Genomic DNA, 16,618 nt, shown 5'->3' with positions numbered 1-16,618 from the left:
CACTTCTCTTGGCAAACTCAGGCTCTTAGAGCAAAGGTGCACTCTAAAGGCTGTTGTGCAGTGTGAATCCCAGCCCTCCCACCAGAAATTTTGGCTGTGCTGAGGTCAAGGAGAAAGCACCTTCCCTATAAGGAAGGCCAAGTATATGGGTGTTGAGACCGAGAAAAGATCACAAGGTCAGTGGAGTGATCTTGTCAGATCTCAGACTCTAGCCAGGGTTGGCCTTGCTCTGTATTTAGGCTAGATATAGGCTAGATATCAGGAAAAAGTTTTTCACAGTCAGAGTAGTTCAGCAGTGGAATAGGCTGCCTAAGGAGGTGGTGAGCTCCCCCTCACTGGCAGTCTTCAAGCAAAGGTTGGATACACACTTTTCTTGGATGCTTTAGGATGCTTAGGGCTAATCCTGCGTTGAGCAGGGGGTTGGACTAGATGGCCTGTATGGCCCCTTCCAACTCTATGATTCTATGATTCTATGATTCTATTTGGATGGGAGAGATCCAAGAAGGCCCAGGGCTGCTACACAGAGGCAGGCTATGCGAAACCACCTCTGCTCACCTCATGCCTTCAAAGCCCCATGGGGTTGGTGTGTTAGGTGCCATTTGACAGCACTTTCCACCCCACCCAGAGAGGGAGAGGTCCCTCATAGCAGCAGAAGCTGGGGTCGGTCAAATAAACCGGCTTGCAATAGATTCAGAACAGACACAGCATGTCATTTAATGAGTGATATTCACTGCAGCCAACTCTCTCAATGATTTCGATTATGACACTGGGCAGATCTTTGGAAGAACTGCTTAAAAGTTGTTAGTTGTGATAGCTGAATATATGCAAATGCAGTCTATCTTTGAATACCATTGTATTTTTAATAGGCCTTTGAGTAGTAGGTGCTGGGGTCACCTAGGGCAGGGGTAATCAACCCAAGGTCTGCGGCCCGGTGCCGGGCCGCAAAGGCCACAGTACCGGGCCACCGGCAGCCGCGCCTGCCTCCCCCCGCCCGCAGTGAGAAGTAAGGGTAGAGGCAGGCGCAGCCGCCGGCACGCCAGTGACGCAAATGTGCATGCGTGCAGTTGCTGCGCATGTGCGTTAGCGCCCCCTGATGGCGAAAACGTATGCACTGCAAGTCCGTGCATGCGCGTTAGCGCTACCTGGCGGCGAAAACACGCATGTGCGGCAACTGCGCATGCTCGTTTTCGCAGCACCCGGGCCGTTGACTCTCCCCTCACCCCAGAGGTGGTCCCTGACCTGAGAAAGCTTGGGGACCGCTAACCTAGGGCAGTGGTCCCCAACCTTTTTATCACTGGGGACCCGTCAATGCTTGACAATTTTACTGAGGCCCGGGGGGATAGCCTTTTGCCGAGGGATGTCGCTGCCACTATCTGAGCCCCTGCTCCGCTTGCTTTCCTGCTAGTGCTCCTGACTTCCTGCTGCCCGCTGGGGGGCGCTGCCAGCAGCAGCTGTGCAGTGCCATGCCAAGAGGAAGCCCCAGCCATGGCGGCCACCAGAGAGCACCAAAGGTGAGCTGGCGGCAGAGTGGCAGGGCAGCCCCCGAGGCAGCAGCTGGGGAGGAGGACGAGGAGGAGCCGCGGCCCGGTACCGACTGATCCACGGACCAGTACTGGTCCCCGGACTGGGAGTTGGGGACCAATGACCTATGGCATTTCTGCACACGGGTAATGTGGCGTGCCAGCTGCTGAAGGTAGGCGGCATATTCTGTCCCCTCCAGATAACGTTGCCTACCTCCAGTGGTTGGCTCACTGTATCTGCCATTTTAAGCCACAACAGGGTGAATCCCAAAAAGGGGATTCACCACCGAGAAAAGCGTGATCTCAAGCAAACGACCTGCCCGCAAATAGCAGGAAGAACATTTGGAGGGGGAAACGCACTTTAGCCTATGTTCCGCTCTCCTCCCTGCATTCCCTGCCAAGGGAAGGTGGCAGCTCCCCCCCCCCCCCGGCATTGCAAACAGCATAATTCTCATTAGGCATTCCTACCTCCGTGCAGCCTTCCCATTCTCTTTGGTCTGAAGACCCCCACTATGCAGGCGGCGTGGAGGCAGCACCCGGCATACGACATGCTGAAGACGGAGAGAAAGCGTCCGGGGCAACTGGACTGTCAGTGACTGGTGGAGCAGCGGGGGGGGGGGGGGGGGACGACAGAGCAGCAGACAGAACAGGGGTCTGTGGCTGCACAGAGATAGGAACACCTAATGAGAATTGTGCTGTTTGCAATGCTGGGGGGCTGGGGGGGCTGCCACCTTTGCCATGCCCTTCGCTGGCCAGCTGTGGTTTCCTTTGTGTATTTGCTGCTTGCGCAGCATGTGGGAAGGAGAAGGCACGCAGAGAGAGTGTAATGTGTGTGTGGGGGGGGGAATTGTGTGATTAATTATCACACTATTGCAGGCAGGAGGTGTCCCACCATTTGGGCCACTGTGCAGAGATCCCCCTTGTACAGGGCGATCATTTTTATGACTCATTCATGACCTTCTCAAGAGTATGACTGACAATTTCATTTATCAAATGGTAGATGAACCCACAAGAGGTTCAGCCATACTGGACTTAATACTTAATACTTAATACTGACCAACAGGCAAGAGTTGGTGGATGAGGTGAAGGAGGTGGGGACCCTAGGGGGAAGTGACCATGTCCTCATAGAATTCCTTTTGAGATGGAGAGCCAAGGAAGCTTGTAGCCAGACGCGGATGTTGGATTTTCGTAGGGCAAACTTTAATAAACTTAGAGACATGATGAGTGTCATACCATGGACGAGAATGCTGGAAGGGAAGGGAGCATGTGAAGGGTGGGTGCTACTCAAACAGGAGCTATTGCATGCTCAATCAATGACTATTCCAGAAATACGAAAACACTGCAGGAGCTCTAAGAAGCCTATTTGGATGAACATAGAACTTCAAGAGGAACTAAGAAAGAAAAGAAAAATGTTCAGGAAATGGAAGGAAGGACAGAGCTCTAAAGAAGAGTACCTACAGGTTACTAGGCACTGTAGATCAATCATCAGAAAGGCCAAAGCTGAGAGTGAGCTAAGATTGGCCAGGGAAGCCCATTGTAACAAGAAAAGATTTTTCAGTTATGTGAGGAGCAAACGTAAAGTCAAGGAGGCAATAGGCCCACTGTTGGGTGCAGATGGACAAACTCTAACGAAAGATGCAGAGAAAGCAGAAAGGCTTAGTGCCTATTTTACATCAGTTTTTCCCCACAGGTCAAAGTGTTTAGGCACATGTAGAGATGGCCGTAGCCAAAGGATAGTGTCTGGGTGGCAGGTTAACATGGATAGAGAGGTTGTCGAGAGGCATTTAGCTGCACTGGATGAGTTCAAATCCCCTGGTCCAGATGAAATGCACCCGAGAGTACTCAAAGAACTTTCCAGAGAACTTGCACAGCCCTTGTCCATCATCTTCGGAACCTCTTTAAGGACTGGAGATGTCCCGGAGGACTGGAAAAGAGCAAACGTTATTCCGATCTTCAAAAAAGGGAGGAAGGATGACCCAGGAAACTACAGACCAGTGAGTCTGACCTCTGTTGTGGGGAAGATAATGGAGCAGATATTAAAGGGAGTGATCTGCAAACATCTGGAGGACAATTTGGTGATCCAAGGAAGTCAGCATGGATTTGTCTCCAACAGGTCTTGCCAGACCAACCTAGTTTCTTTTTTTGACCAAGTAACAGGTTTGCTGGATCGGGGAAATTTGGTTGATGTCATTTACTTGGATTTTAGTAAAGCTTTTGACAAGGTTCCCCATGATGTCCTGATGGATAAGTTGAAGGACTGCAATCTGGATTTTCAGATAGTTAGGTGGATAGGGAATTGGTTAGAGAACCGCACTCAAAGAGTTGTTGTCAATGGTGTTTCATCAGACTGGAGAGAGGTGAGTAGCTGGGTACCTCAGGGCTCGGTGCTCGGCCCGGTACTTTTTAACATATTTATTAATGATCTAGATGAGGGGGTGGAGGGACTACTCATCAAGTTTGCAGATGACACCAAATTGGGAGGACTGGCAAATACTCCGGAAGATAGAGACAGAGTTCAACGAGATCTGAACACAATGGAAAAATGGGCAAATGAGAACAAGATGCAATTCAATAAAGATAAGTGTAAAGTTCTGCATCTGGGTCAGAAAAATGAAAAGCATGCCTACTGGATGGGGGATACGCTTCTAGGTAGCACTGTGTGTGAACGAGACCTTGGGGTACTTGTGGATTGTAAACTAAACATGAGCAGGCAGTGTGATGCAGCGGTAAAAAAGGCAAATGCCATTTTGGGCTGTATCAACAGAGGCATCACATCAAAATCACAAGATGTCATAGTCCCATTGTATACGGCACTGGTCAGACCACACCTGGAGTACTGTGTGCAGTTCTGGAGGCCTCACTTCAAGAAGGACGTAGATAAAATTGAAAGGGTACAGAGGAGAGCGACGAAGATGATCTGGGGCCAAGGGACCAAGCCCTATGAAGATAGGTTGAGGGACTTGGGAATGTTCAGCCTGGAGAAAAGGAGGTTGAGAGGGGACATGATAGCCCTCTTTAAGTATTTGAAAGGTTGTCACTTGGAGGAGGGCATGATGCTGTTTCTGCTGGCTGCAGAGGAGAGGACACGCAGTAATGGGTTTAAACTTCAAGTACAACGATATAGGCTAGATATCAGGAAAAAATTTTCACAGTCAGAGTAGTTCAGCAGTGGAATAGGCTGCCTAAGGAGGTGGTGAGCTCCCCCTCACTGGAAGTCTTCAAGCAAACGTTGGATACACACTTTTCTTGGATGCTTTAGGATGCTTAGGGCTAATCCTGCGTTGAGCAGGGGGTTGGACTAGATGGCCTGTATGGCCCCTTCCAACTCTATGATTCTATGTGAATCGCAGCCATATGGGATGAGGGGATGACCGCTCTAATGCACTGGACAGACCTACCTCGAAAAAAAACCTGAGCATCAGTGCCAGGGCTCCAAAGCAGAGGCCAGGTCCAATCTGCTGGGTGTAGACGCTTCTGTCAGGATACAGGCCTTTTTTCTCTTTCATCTTTCGCAACTGAAAGGAAAAAGACCAGCTGGTGATGGATACCTGAAGTGCCTTCAGTCCCAAGGACCTTTGTGAAAGAAAATCCATCGGGATATGAGAACACTGTCCCATAGATATTTCCTTTTCGTATGAAAACTCTTTCTGCTTCCCCAGGGAACGCTTTGGGGGCAGCAGGAACAGCCACAGAGACCTTGCGTTTTGTACTGCGGTAGATGAAAACTGGGGGCAATTCCACACCCGAGAAATAAAGTGGCATTTTGCACAACGTTGCCAATATCCAGCATCCATGCAGCAAACTGGTAACTACATCCTCCACTTTAAAGCGCTAGCTGGGGAATTGCATAAAGTGGATTCCCCAAACTCTGTAGTGCAAGTGAGAGGAGAGCAACAAGCAAGCCACGCCCCAAGGAAATGTGTGGAGCCAAAGTAGCACTATCTCTGCCTCCAGTGCCTCCAGTGCCTCCAGTGCCCGCCCTCGCACCTGCCTCTTTCTCCCTTCTCCCAGGGCACAGTGGGTTTTTTTTAGTTTTCTTTTTAAGCAAACTGCCTGGAGCAACGAATAGGTGTTAAATCATTCAGGCAAAACAAAACACACACACACCCTGTTAAAACACAAAGCATGCCTCTCTAAAGTCCCCCCCCCCAAAAAAAATCAGGCTCAAGGTTAATTTTTAAAAGATTCAAGGCTCGTGATTGCAAAAGAGGTAGCATTAACAAAGCACTATGCAGCTATGATCAGATGCATAGGCGTCTCAACAGAGAAGTTTTACTTAAATAGCTGGTACCGTGGGCCCTTTGAACCATGGAGAAAGGTGATTGGCATGTAAAGTGCGTTGCTCTCTTCCATCTTTTCAAGCAGGCATGCTGAGTGCTAAGAAGCGTGAGAAGGCGGCAGAGGAAAGCAAGAGAACCAGAAGGTGAGGAATGGCCGGAGGTGCGTTATTTTTTAGCGTTATGCCATTTCCCTGGTGTAACACTATTTTTTTCAGTGTGCAGAACTGCCCTGGGTGAAAATTGCTGTGGTTATTTGCGGGCTTACCCATTTTACGGTTATCACCAGAACGGCTGTCCCGATTGGTCCTGAGTAAACACCATATCCCCATCGGTCGTGGTAGATCCTGACAGCAATGGTGAGCACACCGAACATCAGAAAAGTGGACTTTTTGGGCTCATCAAACTCTGCCAGGGCTGAGGAAAGGAGAATTTGGGGCTTGGTTAAGTCATCCTGCAAACGTGGTTCATTTTAATGACCCTGCTTGATTTGTGGCTTATACTACAACTAGTTATACTACAACTAGTTCAAAATGCAGCAGCCAGGATCCTCACGGCAACACCGTGGAGGTCCCATATCCGGCCTATTCTTCATCAGCTGCAATGGCTACCAGTTGAATTCCGGATCAGACTAAAGGTTCTGGTAATTACCTTCAAGGCCATACGCGGTCAGGGCCCAGTGTACCTGAGGGACCGCCTCCCCGCCTATGCCCCCAAAAGAGCTCTACGCTCTACTGCCTCAAATCAGCTAAGGATCCCTGGCCCTAAAGAAGTCCGTCTGGTCTCGACCAGGGCCAGAGCATTCTCTGTTCTGGCCCCTACCTGGTGGAACGAGCTCCCAGAAGAGATCAGGGCCCTGACGGAGCTTAAACAGTTCCGCAGGGCCTGCAAGAAGGAGCTCCTCCATCAGGCATTTGGCCGAGACCAGACGTAATCAACAGCGACCAAGGGCCCCTGCTCCCCCCCCACCCCCCCTCAGAATTCAATCAATAAACCACCCCTCTCAGAATCCCATCAACAAGCCCTGGACCTGTTTGTATCACAACTGTTTACTGTTATACTGTGTTGTGTTTGGTTGCAATTGTTGGTTATTGATGTATATGTTTTACAGACTGTTTTATGTAAGGTTCCTTGTTATAATGTAAACCGCCCTGAGCCTCCGGGGAGGGCGGTATAGAAGCATGATAAATAAATAAATAAATAAATACAAATTCCTTCAATGCCTAGTTTGTCTTGACGAACGCTGGTTTCGTCACCTCACTTTCGTTGGTCACCCCACAAAGATATGGCTGGCTTCCCAGCATGCATTGCAGTGAGTCAGGATTAAGCCAGATGCTTGCATTCATATGTCACTTAGATTAACTGTAGCTAATAAACCAACTTCAAACTGTGGATTCAGGTCCTGGTTTGAAGTCCCCTAACCACAAGCCTGGTCTGAGCTTGAATGATCTCAATAACTGAGGTTGGCTTGATTCAATCGCGGTTTCCTGTGATGTCTGAACTGACCTGTGGAAGAATCCTGGTTGCCCTTTCTGAGGGTTCTTCGTTCCAGACTGGGACCTGGGATGCCTACGGACCCTCTGAGTACAAAGGCTGCTTCTGCACAGATATCTTGCCCTGCTTTGCAAGCGAAACTGGAGTGCTTTTGTTGTTGTTTTCTTATAGCATCCTCAAGATGTCCTCTTTCCCTCCTCTTCTGCATCTCTCTCCCTCTGCCCTCGACTGTGGTCTTTTCTAAACCTGGTGCACTGCCGTGTTTTTTGAAAGATCAAAATTTGCCTCTGCCACTGGAGGGCTTTGGGAGTCTTTTTTTCCAAAAAATTGACCTGTTGCTATGGCATTATAATGATATTGTCATGGTTCTCTGAATCCAGCTTTCATTTGAAGGACTTTAATCCGGTTTAATGTTTTATTTTTCAATTAAATATGGAAATTCAGAGGAATTAGTACATTGTGGCAATAGATCATTCATTCATTCATTCATGCCGCCACTCCCAGTCCAGCCGGCTGGCAGTGGCTTACAAGAAGTATAAAAATTATAGCTTTAAAACCCTTTGCCATCCCACCTGAATCCCAATGTAAACCCCAAAACCAAGCCAGCAACAACTGCCATGTGCCCAGGGAGGTGTAACAAGGCAGGCATCAGCACCAGGCAGCAGGCACCAAAAGAAGCGCCAGAGGAGGAAAAGAAGCAGAGTTGGCTTTTATAGGACTCTTTTATCTACCAGAAGTCTCACTTACCTTTCCTCTCCCCACAATAGACACCCTGTGAGGTAGGTGAGGCTGAGAGACTGCTTAGTCAGAACATCTCTATCAGTACTGTGATGAGCCCAAGGCCACCCAGCTGGCTGCATGTGGGGAATCAAATCTGGCTCGCCAGATTAGAAGCAGTCACTCTTAACCACTATGCAAGCTGGGGCCAGATTTTCCGTAACCTGGCCTCAATGCAACGCCTGGTGGAAGAGCTCTGTCTTGCAGGCACTGCAGAACTGTAAACGTTCTGTTAGGGCCTTCAGCTCTCCCAGGAGCTCATTCCACCTGGCAGGGGCCAGAGCTGCAAAGCCTCTAGCCCTGGTTGAGACCAGACCAACCTCACGAGGGCTGCGGACCTCCAACCTGTTTGCACCCGCAGAGTGCATAGCCCTGTGAAGGGCATAGGGGGTAAACAGTCCCTCAACTACATTGGGCCCAGACTGCAGATGGTTTTAAAGGTCAAACTAGAACCTTGAATTTGATCTGGTATTCAGTTAGTAACCAAGGCACTTGCCTCAATGCCGGCTGGATGTGGGCCCTCGGTGCTGTCCCAGTGAGGACCCTAGCAGCTGCATTTTGCACCAACTGGAGTTTCTGGATCAAGGACAAGGGAAGGCCCACATAGAGAAAATTATAGAAATCTAGTCTTGAGATGACCATCATGTGGATCACTGTGGCAAGGTGTTCTTGGGACAGATAGGGTGCTAGTAGCTGTGCTTGGTGCAGATGGAGAAATGCCAGCTGGGCTACCTTAGTGATCTGGGCCTCCATAGAGAAGGAGGAGACCAGAGTATCTCCCAAATTCCTGGCGGAGTGCGAGGTCTCTAGTTGCACTGCATTGGTAGACAGGTTTCCAACTCTGCATGCTTCCTACCAAACCACAGGACCTCCGTCTTGGAGGGGTTGGGTTTCAGCTGGCTTTTCTTGAGCCAAACGATCACTGCTTCCAAACATTTCGAAAATCTTTCACGGGAGGGGGCGGAGGAGGAAGGGCAGGCGTCCATCCAGAGGCAGACGGTGATAATGTTAGAATGCTGTAGCGCTTGGATGTTCAGGTTTTTCAAAAGTGCAGGAGAGACTGCTGCGTGGGCCCCGCTGCCTGTGCTCCAGTGGCAGCCATGGAATCTATGCAGAGCATTGTCCCTGTGTGGAAGCAGAGGAAGAATGCTTCTGCTTCACTTAAAAAGCAGCTGGGCCAGAGCTTTGGGCTGGGCTGTCATCATAGGCAGCTCTGTCGCCGGATGGACAGCCACCCGGAATCCCCCCAGATACATTTGCCCGTTGTTTGGAAGCCAAAGTTGTATGGTTACAGCAAGATGGAGGTCCTGTGGCTGGGGACGGAGGAACCGGACCAGTGGCTGCCCGCTCTGGCAACTTTTTATCCTCAGCTAGGAACCTGGGTGTGATTCTGGATGCCTCCAGAGGTCGAGGTCACCAGAGTAGCCCGGCTGGCGTTCTTCTATCTGCGTCAGCTGAGGCTAGTAGCGCCCTATCTGTCCTCGGATCATTTGGCCACAGTGATCTGTATAACAGTCACCTTCAGACTGGACTTCTGTAAATCACTCTACTCAGGTCTTCCCTTGTCCTTGACTTGGAAATTGCAGCTGGTGCAGAATGCAACTGCAAGGGTCCTCACAGAAACATCTTGGAGGGTCCATATCCAGCCAGAGCTGAGGCAGCTGCACTGATTACTGGCTGCGGCCCAGATCAAGTTCTTGATCTTTAAGGCCATTTGTGGCCTGGGCCCCACATACCTGCGGAAACGCCTACCCTCCTATGTCCCCCACAGAGCTCTTTGCTATGAGAACCTGTTGGTAATCCCTGGCCTGCGGGAGATACACCTGGCCTTGACCTGGGCTAGGGCCTTTTCGGTCCTGGCCTCAACCTGGTGGACTGAGCTCCTGGGAGAGCTGAAGGCCCTGTTGGAGCTTTCCCAGTTCCACAGGGCCGCCAAGATGGAGCTCTTCCACCAGGTCTTTAGTTGAAGCGCAGGCAAGTAAATCTAGGGCCACTCCTGAATCGGCTAGAACATTGGCCTACTCCCCTATAATCTGTCCCCTGAGGCATGAGGTACTGGGGAGCTGCTGAGTAGAGGGGGAAGGGTTATTTTTGCTGCTGGGGAGGGATAATCTTATTTTTTAATTGGGACTTTTACTGTGGGTTTTCCCCCCTATGTTACCCACCAGAAGCCAGCTTGTCTGGGAGTGGCAGGCTAGGAATTAAATTAATAAACAAACAAATAAATAAATAAAAAGGGGAAATATTGACTGGAATAAGCTCCACAGAGAAGATTTGGGTTCATCTCTCCCCCTCTCCCCCTCCAGTTGTCTGAGGATGATTTCAGGCTGGTGCCCAGGCCAGGGCTTCTCTTCAGACACCTGTCTGTAGTCTGCTCCCTTCAGTCAATGAGGCTGTGAATTATTGGAGGCTGCTGCGGAGCACAGAATGGGGTCATCCCTGATGGAAGTTATGGCTCCCACAGGGATCCACTCCATGTGCTTCCAGCTCACACAGCTGGATCATGCCTGTCTGGGATTTGCAGTCCTGGGAAGCATGCCTGCAGTGGCTACGTATGCACACGGATACATTCCATGCTTTGCAAGTGACATGGGGAGAGGTTTTCTTCACGTCTCAAGCACCACACCTTCAGTGTCCTTGGATCACATTTTTATTAAGGGGTTATGTTGTTGTTGTTGTTGTTGTTGTTTTGCTGCAGCATAATATCCATTTTTTTTTAGTTCTGCTGCATACCTTCTGAATTGACCTTTTCAAATAAATCTGGAGCTGAATGTCTTGCAGAGCCAATTAACAAAAAGATTGCAATTCTGGACCACCAAACTCAGTGAGGTCAAAGGCACATCTTCTAGACCAGTGGTTCTCAACCTGGGGGTCAGGACCCCTTTGGGGGTCGAATGACCCTTTCACAGGGGTTGCGGCAGGGCAAGCAGCTTGGCTGGGGCACCATCCACACAACAGCCCTACAGAGTAGATCGAGATAGAATGTTCATTTGTCTTGAGCAGAGGAAAAGAGCAGGATCAAGGTGGGACAAGAGGCAGAGGACTGAGAAACTATGGGGGAAAAAACAAAACAATTTATATACCATCATGAACACTGGATCTTCACGCCATTGGTCAGTTGCGGTTTAATTTCTGTGAAAGAACATTTGCATCATTTTATGGTTGGGGTCACCACAACACAAGGAACTATATTAAAAGGTCGCCGCATTAGGAAGGTTGAGAACCCCTGTCCTAGATGTTGGGGAAGAGGGGGGAGAGGGATGTTCATGTATTTCAGATATTTCTACACTGCCTCTTCAGAGCCCTGGTTGAGACAATCTACAATTAAAAAGTCAATATAAAAATAAGCCATAAGAAACCAAATCATTAACAATGAGAAAGGAATGTTAAGAACTTGAGTTTACCTGTATTAAAAAGAATTTATCAACTGCCTTTATAATTTCTCTTTAACTTGGCATTAATAACAACAACACTTATGTTTGGACTGATTAATTTATCTTAGTCGAGTGAGATTCAATGTGGGGTACAAGTTGGTGAGCCAGTCTAGGGGGAGATAATCCCGGTTTAGACCCGAAGCCTTGCTGATCTCACATGCTTGTTGAGGGGACAGAAAGTAGGCAGGGACAACCAGGCATGCTCACGGGGACATCCTTGGAGGAAGGGTGGGACAAAAAATATGATAGTTCCATGACACTGTACTGAAGCAAAAGAAAGAATCCAAGGACTCATATTTTCAGTATCCTGTAATCATCTCAAGAACTATAAACTCTTCTGGAAGAAAATGTCTTCCTTCCTTCCTTCCTTCCTTCCTTCCTTCCTTCCTTCCTTCCTTCCTTCCTTCCTTCCTTCCTTCCTTCCTTCCTTCCTTCCTTCCTTCCTTCCTTCTTTCATCCCCAATGGGTACCCCAAGGAATGTGTTTGTTTGTTTGTTTATTTATTTATTTATTTATTCCACATTTATATACCACCCTCCCTGAAGGCGCATGGCGGTTTACATGGAACTGAAGAAACTATACATGAAACAATACATATAACTAATTATGACATTAATATTATTGACTGACACTAGCAAAGCAACTGTATAACATCTTTAATCCGCTCCTGCGGAGTGGATTAAATAAAAGAGTAAGGGCTGGTGGGGAGGGTTAGGGCGGGCTCTGTCCGGGATAAAAACTCGGAGGAGCGAAACAGGAGCCACAAAGTGGCTCCTGATTCGCTCCTCCGAGTGGCACTCCAGGGCCAAGTGTCCAATTGGGAGGCGCACAAAGTGCGCCTCCCTATTGGACACTTGGCCCGTCTCCCGAATGCCGCGCCACACACTCCAGTCCTCCTGAGCCGCCATCCTGCCCAGATGGCCGCCAGGGAGGAGGCTCGGCCCACTTCCCTGGGCTCGGGGAAAATCGCTTCCCCTCCGCCCAGCGAGTGCCCTTCCCCGACTACCTTCCTCACTCCTGCCCCGCCGCCTCAATCTGCGCTCGCCGCCGCTCCGGGCCCACCTCCAGCATCAGCATGGACCTGAAGAGCATGCCGACGAGCTGCCCGCCGCGCTCCCACGTCGCTGCCAATACGGGGAGGCCGCCGTCGAGCCGCCGAAGGACCACTGCGCCCTCCAAAATGGCCACGAACATGGACAAGCCGGCGACGAGCCGCCGCCCGCCCTGGCACTTCGCCGGCGACATGAGGAGCCGAAGCCGAAGAGCCTGCCGACGAGCTGCGGAGCGCGGCCGAATATCACCACCAATATGGGGAGCCCGCCGACGAGGCGCCAACGGAGCGACCCGCCCTCCAAAATGGCCACCAACCCAAACTACCCATTGACAAGCCCCCGCCTGCCCTCGACCTTCACCCGCAACATTAGGAGGCCGCCGCCGCAGGAGCCCACGGCCTCCCATCTCACCTCCTCTTGCAGCCCCCCACCACTACAACAACTCCGCAGAGCCGCCGTCCGCAGTCCACAATGGCCGCTCTCACCGGTAAGCTGCCTTGACTCTCCCTGCCCTCGCCTCTTCCTCCCTCTGCCTCTGAGATCCCTCCCATACAACGCGCCACTGCCGACGCGGCAAATCTACCACCCCTCTCTCTTTCTACTCACTGCTAGCACCCATTGTATTTTTACTACAATGGGCTTTATTCCTAGTTAAACAATAATAATACAACAGGTCCAGGAGTCTTGGTGGATTTCTGGGAGGGGGAGAGGGAGAGGGGGGCAGGGGCCCTGCCGATGTTGATTGATTGTGCCTGGTCTCAGCCAAATGCCTGGTGGAGGCATTCATTATCCTCTCCACCATTATATCTTCACAACAACCCTATGAGGTAGGTTAGAAGAAGAGTTGGTTCTTAAATGAATCTGAGGCTCCCAGCTCCTAGTCCAATCCTCCACTGGCTCTTTCTGTTGCATCAAATATATTAATTCCATCCCTCCAATGTATAGCAGTTTTAGAAGCCTCAGATAAAGGTGGGTCCTTACCCATCAGTGACACCCACATGGATAATGCTGTTCCATAGATGCTGAAGTACTCAAGGATATCATATTGCATGAAGCAGAGGATGGCTAATCCTGGACCGTCACACGCATGGTATATCTATGAGAGAAAAGGATTATGCAAAGACCTCATGAAACAGCAACTCGAGCCTGTAAATCATATAATCATAGAATTGAAAGGGACCTCAAGGGTCATCTAGTCAACCCTCTGCACAACTACCTGCCCACCCACTGTGACCCCAATTTCATGCCCAAGTGATCCCTCCACCAAAAATCTCCAGAATTCAGCCTGGCCTAGAAGAAATTCACATACCCATAATGGCAATTAACAATTCCCTGGGTATGCAAGGTAGGGCCACAAGAGACAAACACTGGCACATCCCTTCCTGCCCACCTACTCACCATCTGCCTAAGTTCATAAAATCAATATTTCTGTGAGATGACTATTTAGCCTCTGCTTAAAAACTTCCAAAGAAGGAGAACCCACCACCTCCCGAGGAAGCCTGTTCCATGGAGGAACCGCTCTGTCAGGAACTTCTTCCAGATGTTTAGCCAAAAATTCTTTTGAATTAATTTCAACCCATTGGTCCAACCTTCTGGGGCAACAGAAAACAACTCCAGGCTAAATAGACCAAGCTCCTTCAACCTTTCGTCATATGACTTGGTCTCCAAAACCCTCACCATCTTTGTAGCCCTCCTCCCAAAATACTCCATTTTCTCTACATCTTTCTTCAGTTGTGGTGCCCAAAACTAAAAGTACTCTAAATGAGGTCTAAAGAGAATGAAGTAAAGTGGTAATGTCACTTTGCATGATCTAGACACTATACTTTTTTTTAATACAACCCAAAATCCCATTTGCTTCTTTAGCTACCAAATCACACTACTGAGTGATGTTCAGGTTATAGTCTACGAAGCCGCCAAGATCCTTTTCACATTTAATATTGCAAATGAGAAGTCTCCCCCATCCTATAGTAATGCATTTGATTTTCCCAATCTAAATGCAGACCATTACATTTTTAAGTATTGAAATTCATTTTAGCCCAGTTTTCCAGCCTGTCAAGACCATCCCGTATCCTGATTCTGTCTTCTGGTGTGTTTGCCACCCCCCCTCCCCCAGTATAGCATCATCTGCAAATTTAATAAATAACTCCATGTATTCCTTCATCCAAATCATTTATGGATATGTTGAACAACAAAGGGCCCAGGACATCCCTGAGGCACTCCAATCGTCATTCCTCTCCAAGAAGATAACAAATCATTTACAAGCTATCTGTCAACCAGCTCTTAATCTACCTGACAGAATTAGGATCCATATCACATTTTACTAAATTGCCAATAAGAATATCATGTGGAACCTTATCAAAGCTTTACTAAAATCAATGCATACAATGTCTACAGCATTCCCCTGATCTAACAAGGTAGCCACTTTCTCAAAAAAAGAGATAAGGTTGGTCTGACATGACTTGTTCTTGTAAAACCCATGTCCTAGACTCTTAGGAATTACAGCCATCCACTCTAGCTGCTGTTTCATGATTTGTTCTAAAATTTTGCCAGGTACAGATGTCAAGCTGATGAGCCGATAGTTACCCGGATCCTCCTTTTTCCCCTTCTTGAAGATAAGGGCAACTTTTGCTCACCTCCCATCTTCTGAGACTTAACCTGTTCTCCAGGAAGTGTCAAAAATAATGAACTGAGGTTTTGACCCAGATGCAGAACTTTACACTTATCTTTATTAAATTGCATCTTGTTCTCATTTGCCCATTTTTCCATTGTGTTCAGATCTCATTGAACTCTGTCTCTATCTTCTGGAGTATTTGCCAGTCCTCCCAATTTGGTGTCATCTGCAAACTTGATGAGTAGTCCCTCCACCCCCTCATCTAGATCATTAATAAATATGTTAAAAAGTACCGGACCGAGCACCGAGCCCTGAGGTGCCCCACTACTCACCTCTCTCTAGTCTGATGAAACACCATTGACAACACCTCTTTGAGTGCGGTTCTCTAACCAATTCCCTATCCACCTAACTATATGAAAATCCAGATTGCTGTCCTTCAATTTATCCATCAGAACATCATGGGGAACCTTATCAAAAGCTTTACTAAAATCCAAGTAAACGACATCAACCGAATTTCCCCGATCCAGCAAACCTGTCACTTGGTCAAAAAAAGAAACCAGGTTAGTCTGACAGGACCTGATGGAGACAAATTCATCCTGACTTCCTTGGATCACCAAATTGTCCTCCAGATGTTTGCAGATCACTCCCTTTAATATCTGCTCCATTATCTTACCCACAACAGAGGTCAGACTCACTGGTCTGTAGTTTCCCTTCCTCCCTATTTTGAAGATCGGAAAAACGTTTGCTCTCTTCCAGTCTTCCGGGACATCTCCAGTCCTTAAACAGGTCCCGAAGATGATGGACAAGGGTTCTGCAAGTTCTCTGGAAAGTTCTTTGAGCACTCTCGGGTGCATTTCATCCAGCCCAGGGGATTTGAACTCATCCAGTGCAGCTAAATGCCTCTCGACAACCTCTCTGTCCATGTCAACCTGCCACCCAGACACTATCCCTTGGCTACTGCCAACTCTAGATGTGCCTAAACCCTTTGATCTGTGGGGGAAAACAGATGTAAAATAGGTTTTGAGCCTTTCTGCTTTCTCTGCATCCTCCGTTAGAGTTTGTCCATCCGTACCCAACAGTGGGCCTATTGCCTCCTTTACTTTATGCTTGCTCCTCACATAACTGAAAAATCTTTTCTTGTTACAATGGGCTTCCCTGGCCAATCTTAGCTCACTCTCAGCTTTGGCCTTTCTGATGATTGATCTACAGTGCCTAGTAACCTGTAGGTACTCTTCTTTAGAGCTCTGTCCTTCCCTCCATTTCCTGAACATTTTCCTTTTCTTTCTTAGTTCCTCTTGAAGTTCTCTGTTCATCCAAATAGGCTTCTTAGAGCTCCTGCAGTGTTTTCATCTTTGTTGGATAGTCATAGTCATTTTAAAAAACTAGGACTAGCCCTACAGTGATCCTAGACCACAACTCCCATTCCTCATCATATGAAATAATTTTGCCCTGT

At 48.6% G+C, this 16,618-nt stretch overlaps 1 protein-coding gene across 1 annotated transcript in view; it reads right to left on the bottom strand.

Annotated features, from left to right (window-relative positions):
* The window catches only part of MYMK (myomaker, myoblast fusion factor), a 37,602-nt gene that overhangs the window by 19,219 nt on the left and 1,765 nt on the right, over positions 1 to 16,618 (bottom strand). The window contains exons 2-4 of the mRNA XM_077306731.1: positions 13,536 to 13,650; positions 6,066 to 6,214; positions 4,919 to 5,035 (exon numbers count right to left, since the gene is read on the bottom strand). Coding sequence (XP_077162846.1) covers positions 4,919 to 5,035; positions 6,066 to 6,214; positions 13,536 to 13,650 — 381 coding nt within the window. The remainder of the gene's footprint in view (positions 1 to 4,918; positions 5,036 to 6,065; positions 6,215 to 13,535; positions 13,651 to 16,618) is intronic.

Source organism: Paroedura picta, chromosome 12 (genome assembly GCF_049243985.1).
Source record: "Paroedura picta isolate Pp20150507F chromosome 12, Ppicta_v3.0, whole genome shotgun sequence".
In the NCBI taxonomy this organism is placed as follows: domain Eukaryota; kingdom Metazoa; phylum Chordata; class Lepidosauria; order Squamata; family Gekkonidae; genus Paroedura; species Paroedura picta.
This window is presented reverse-complemented; position numbering and strand designations above follow the sequence as displayed.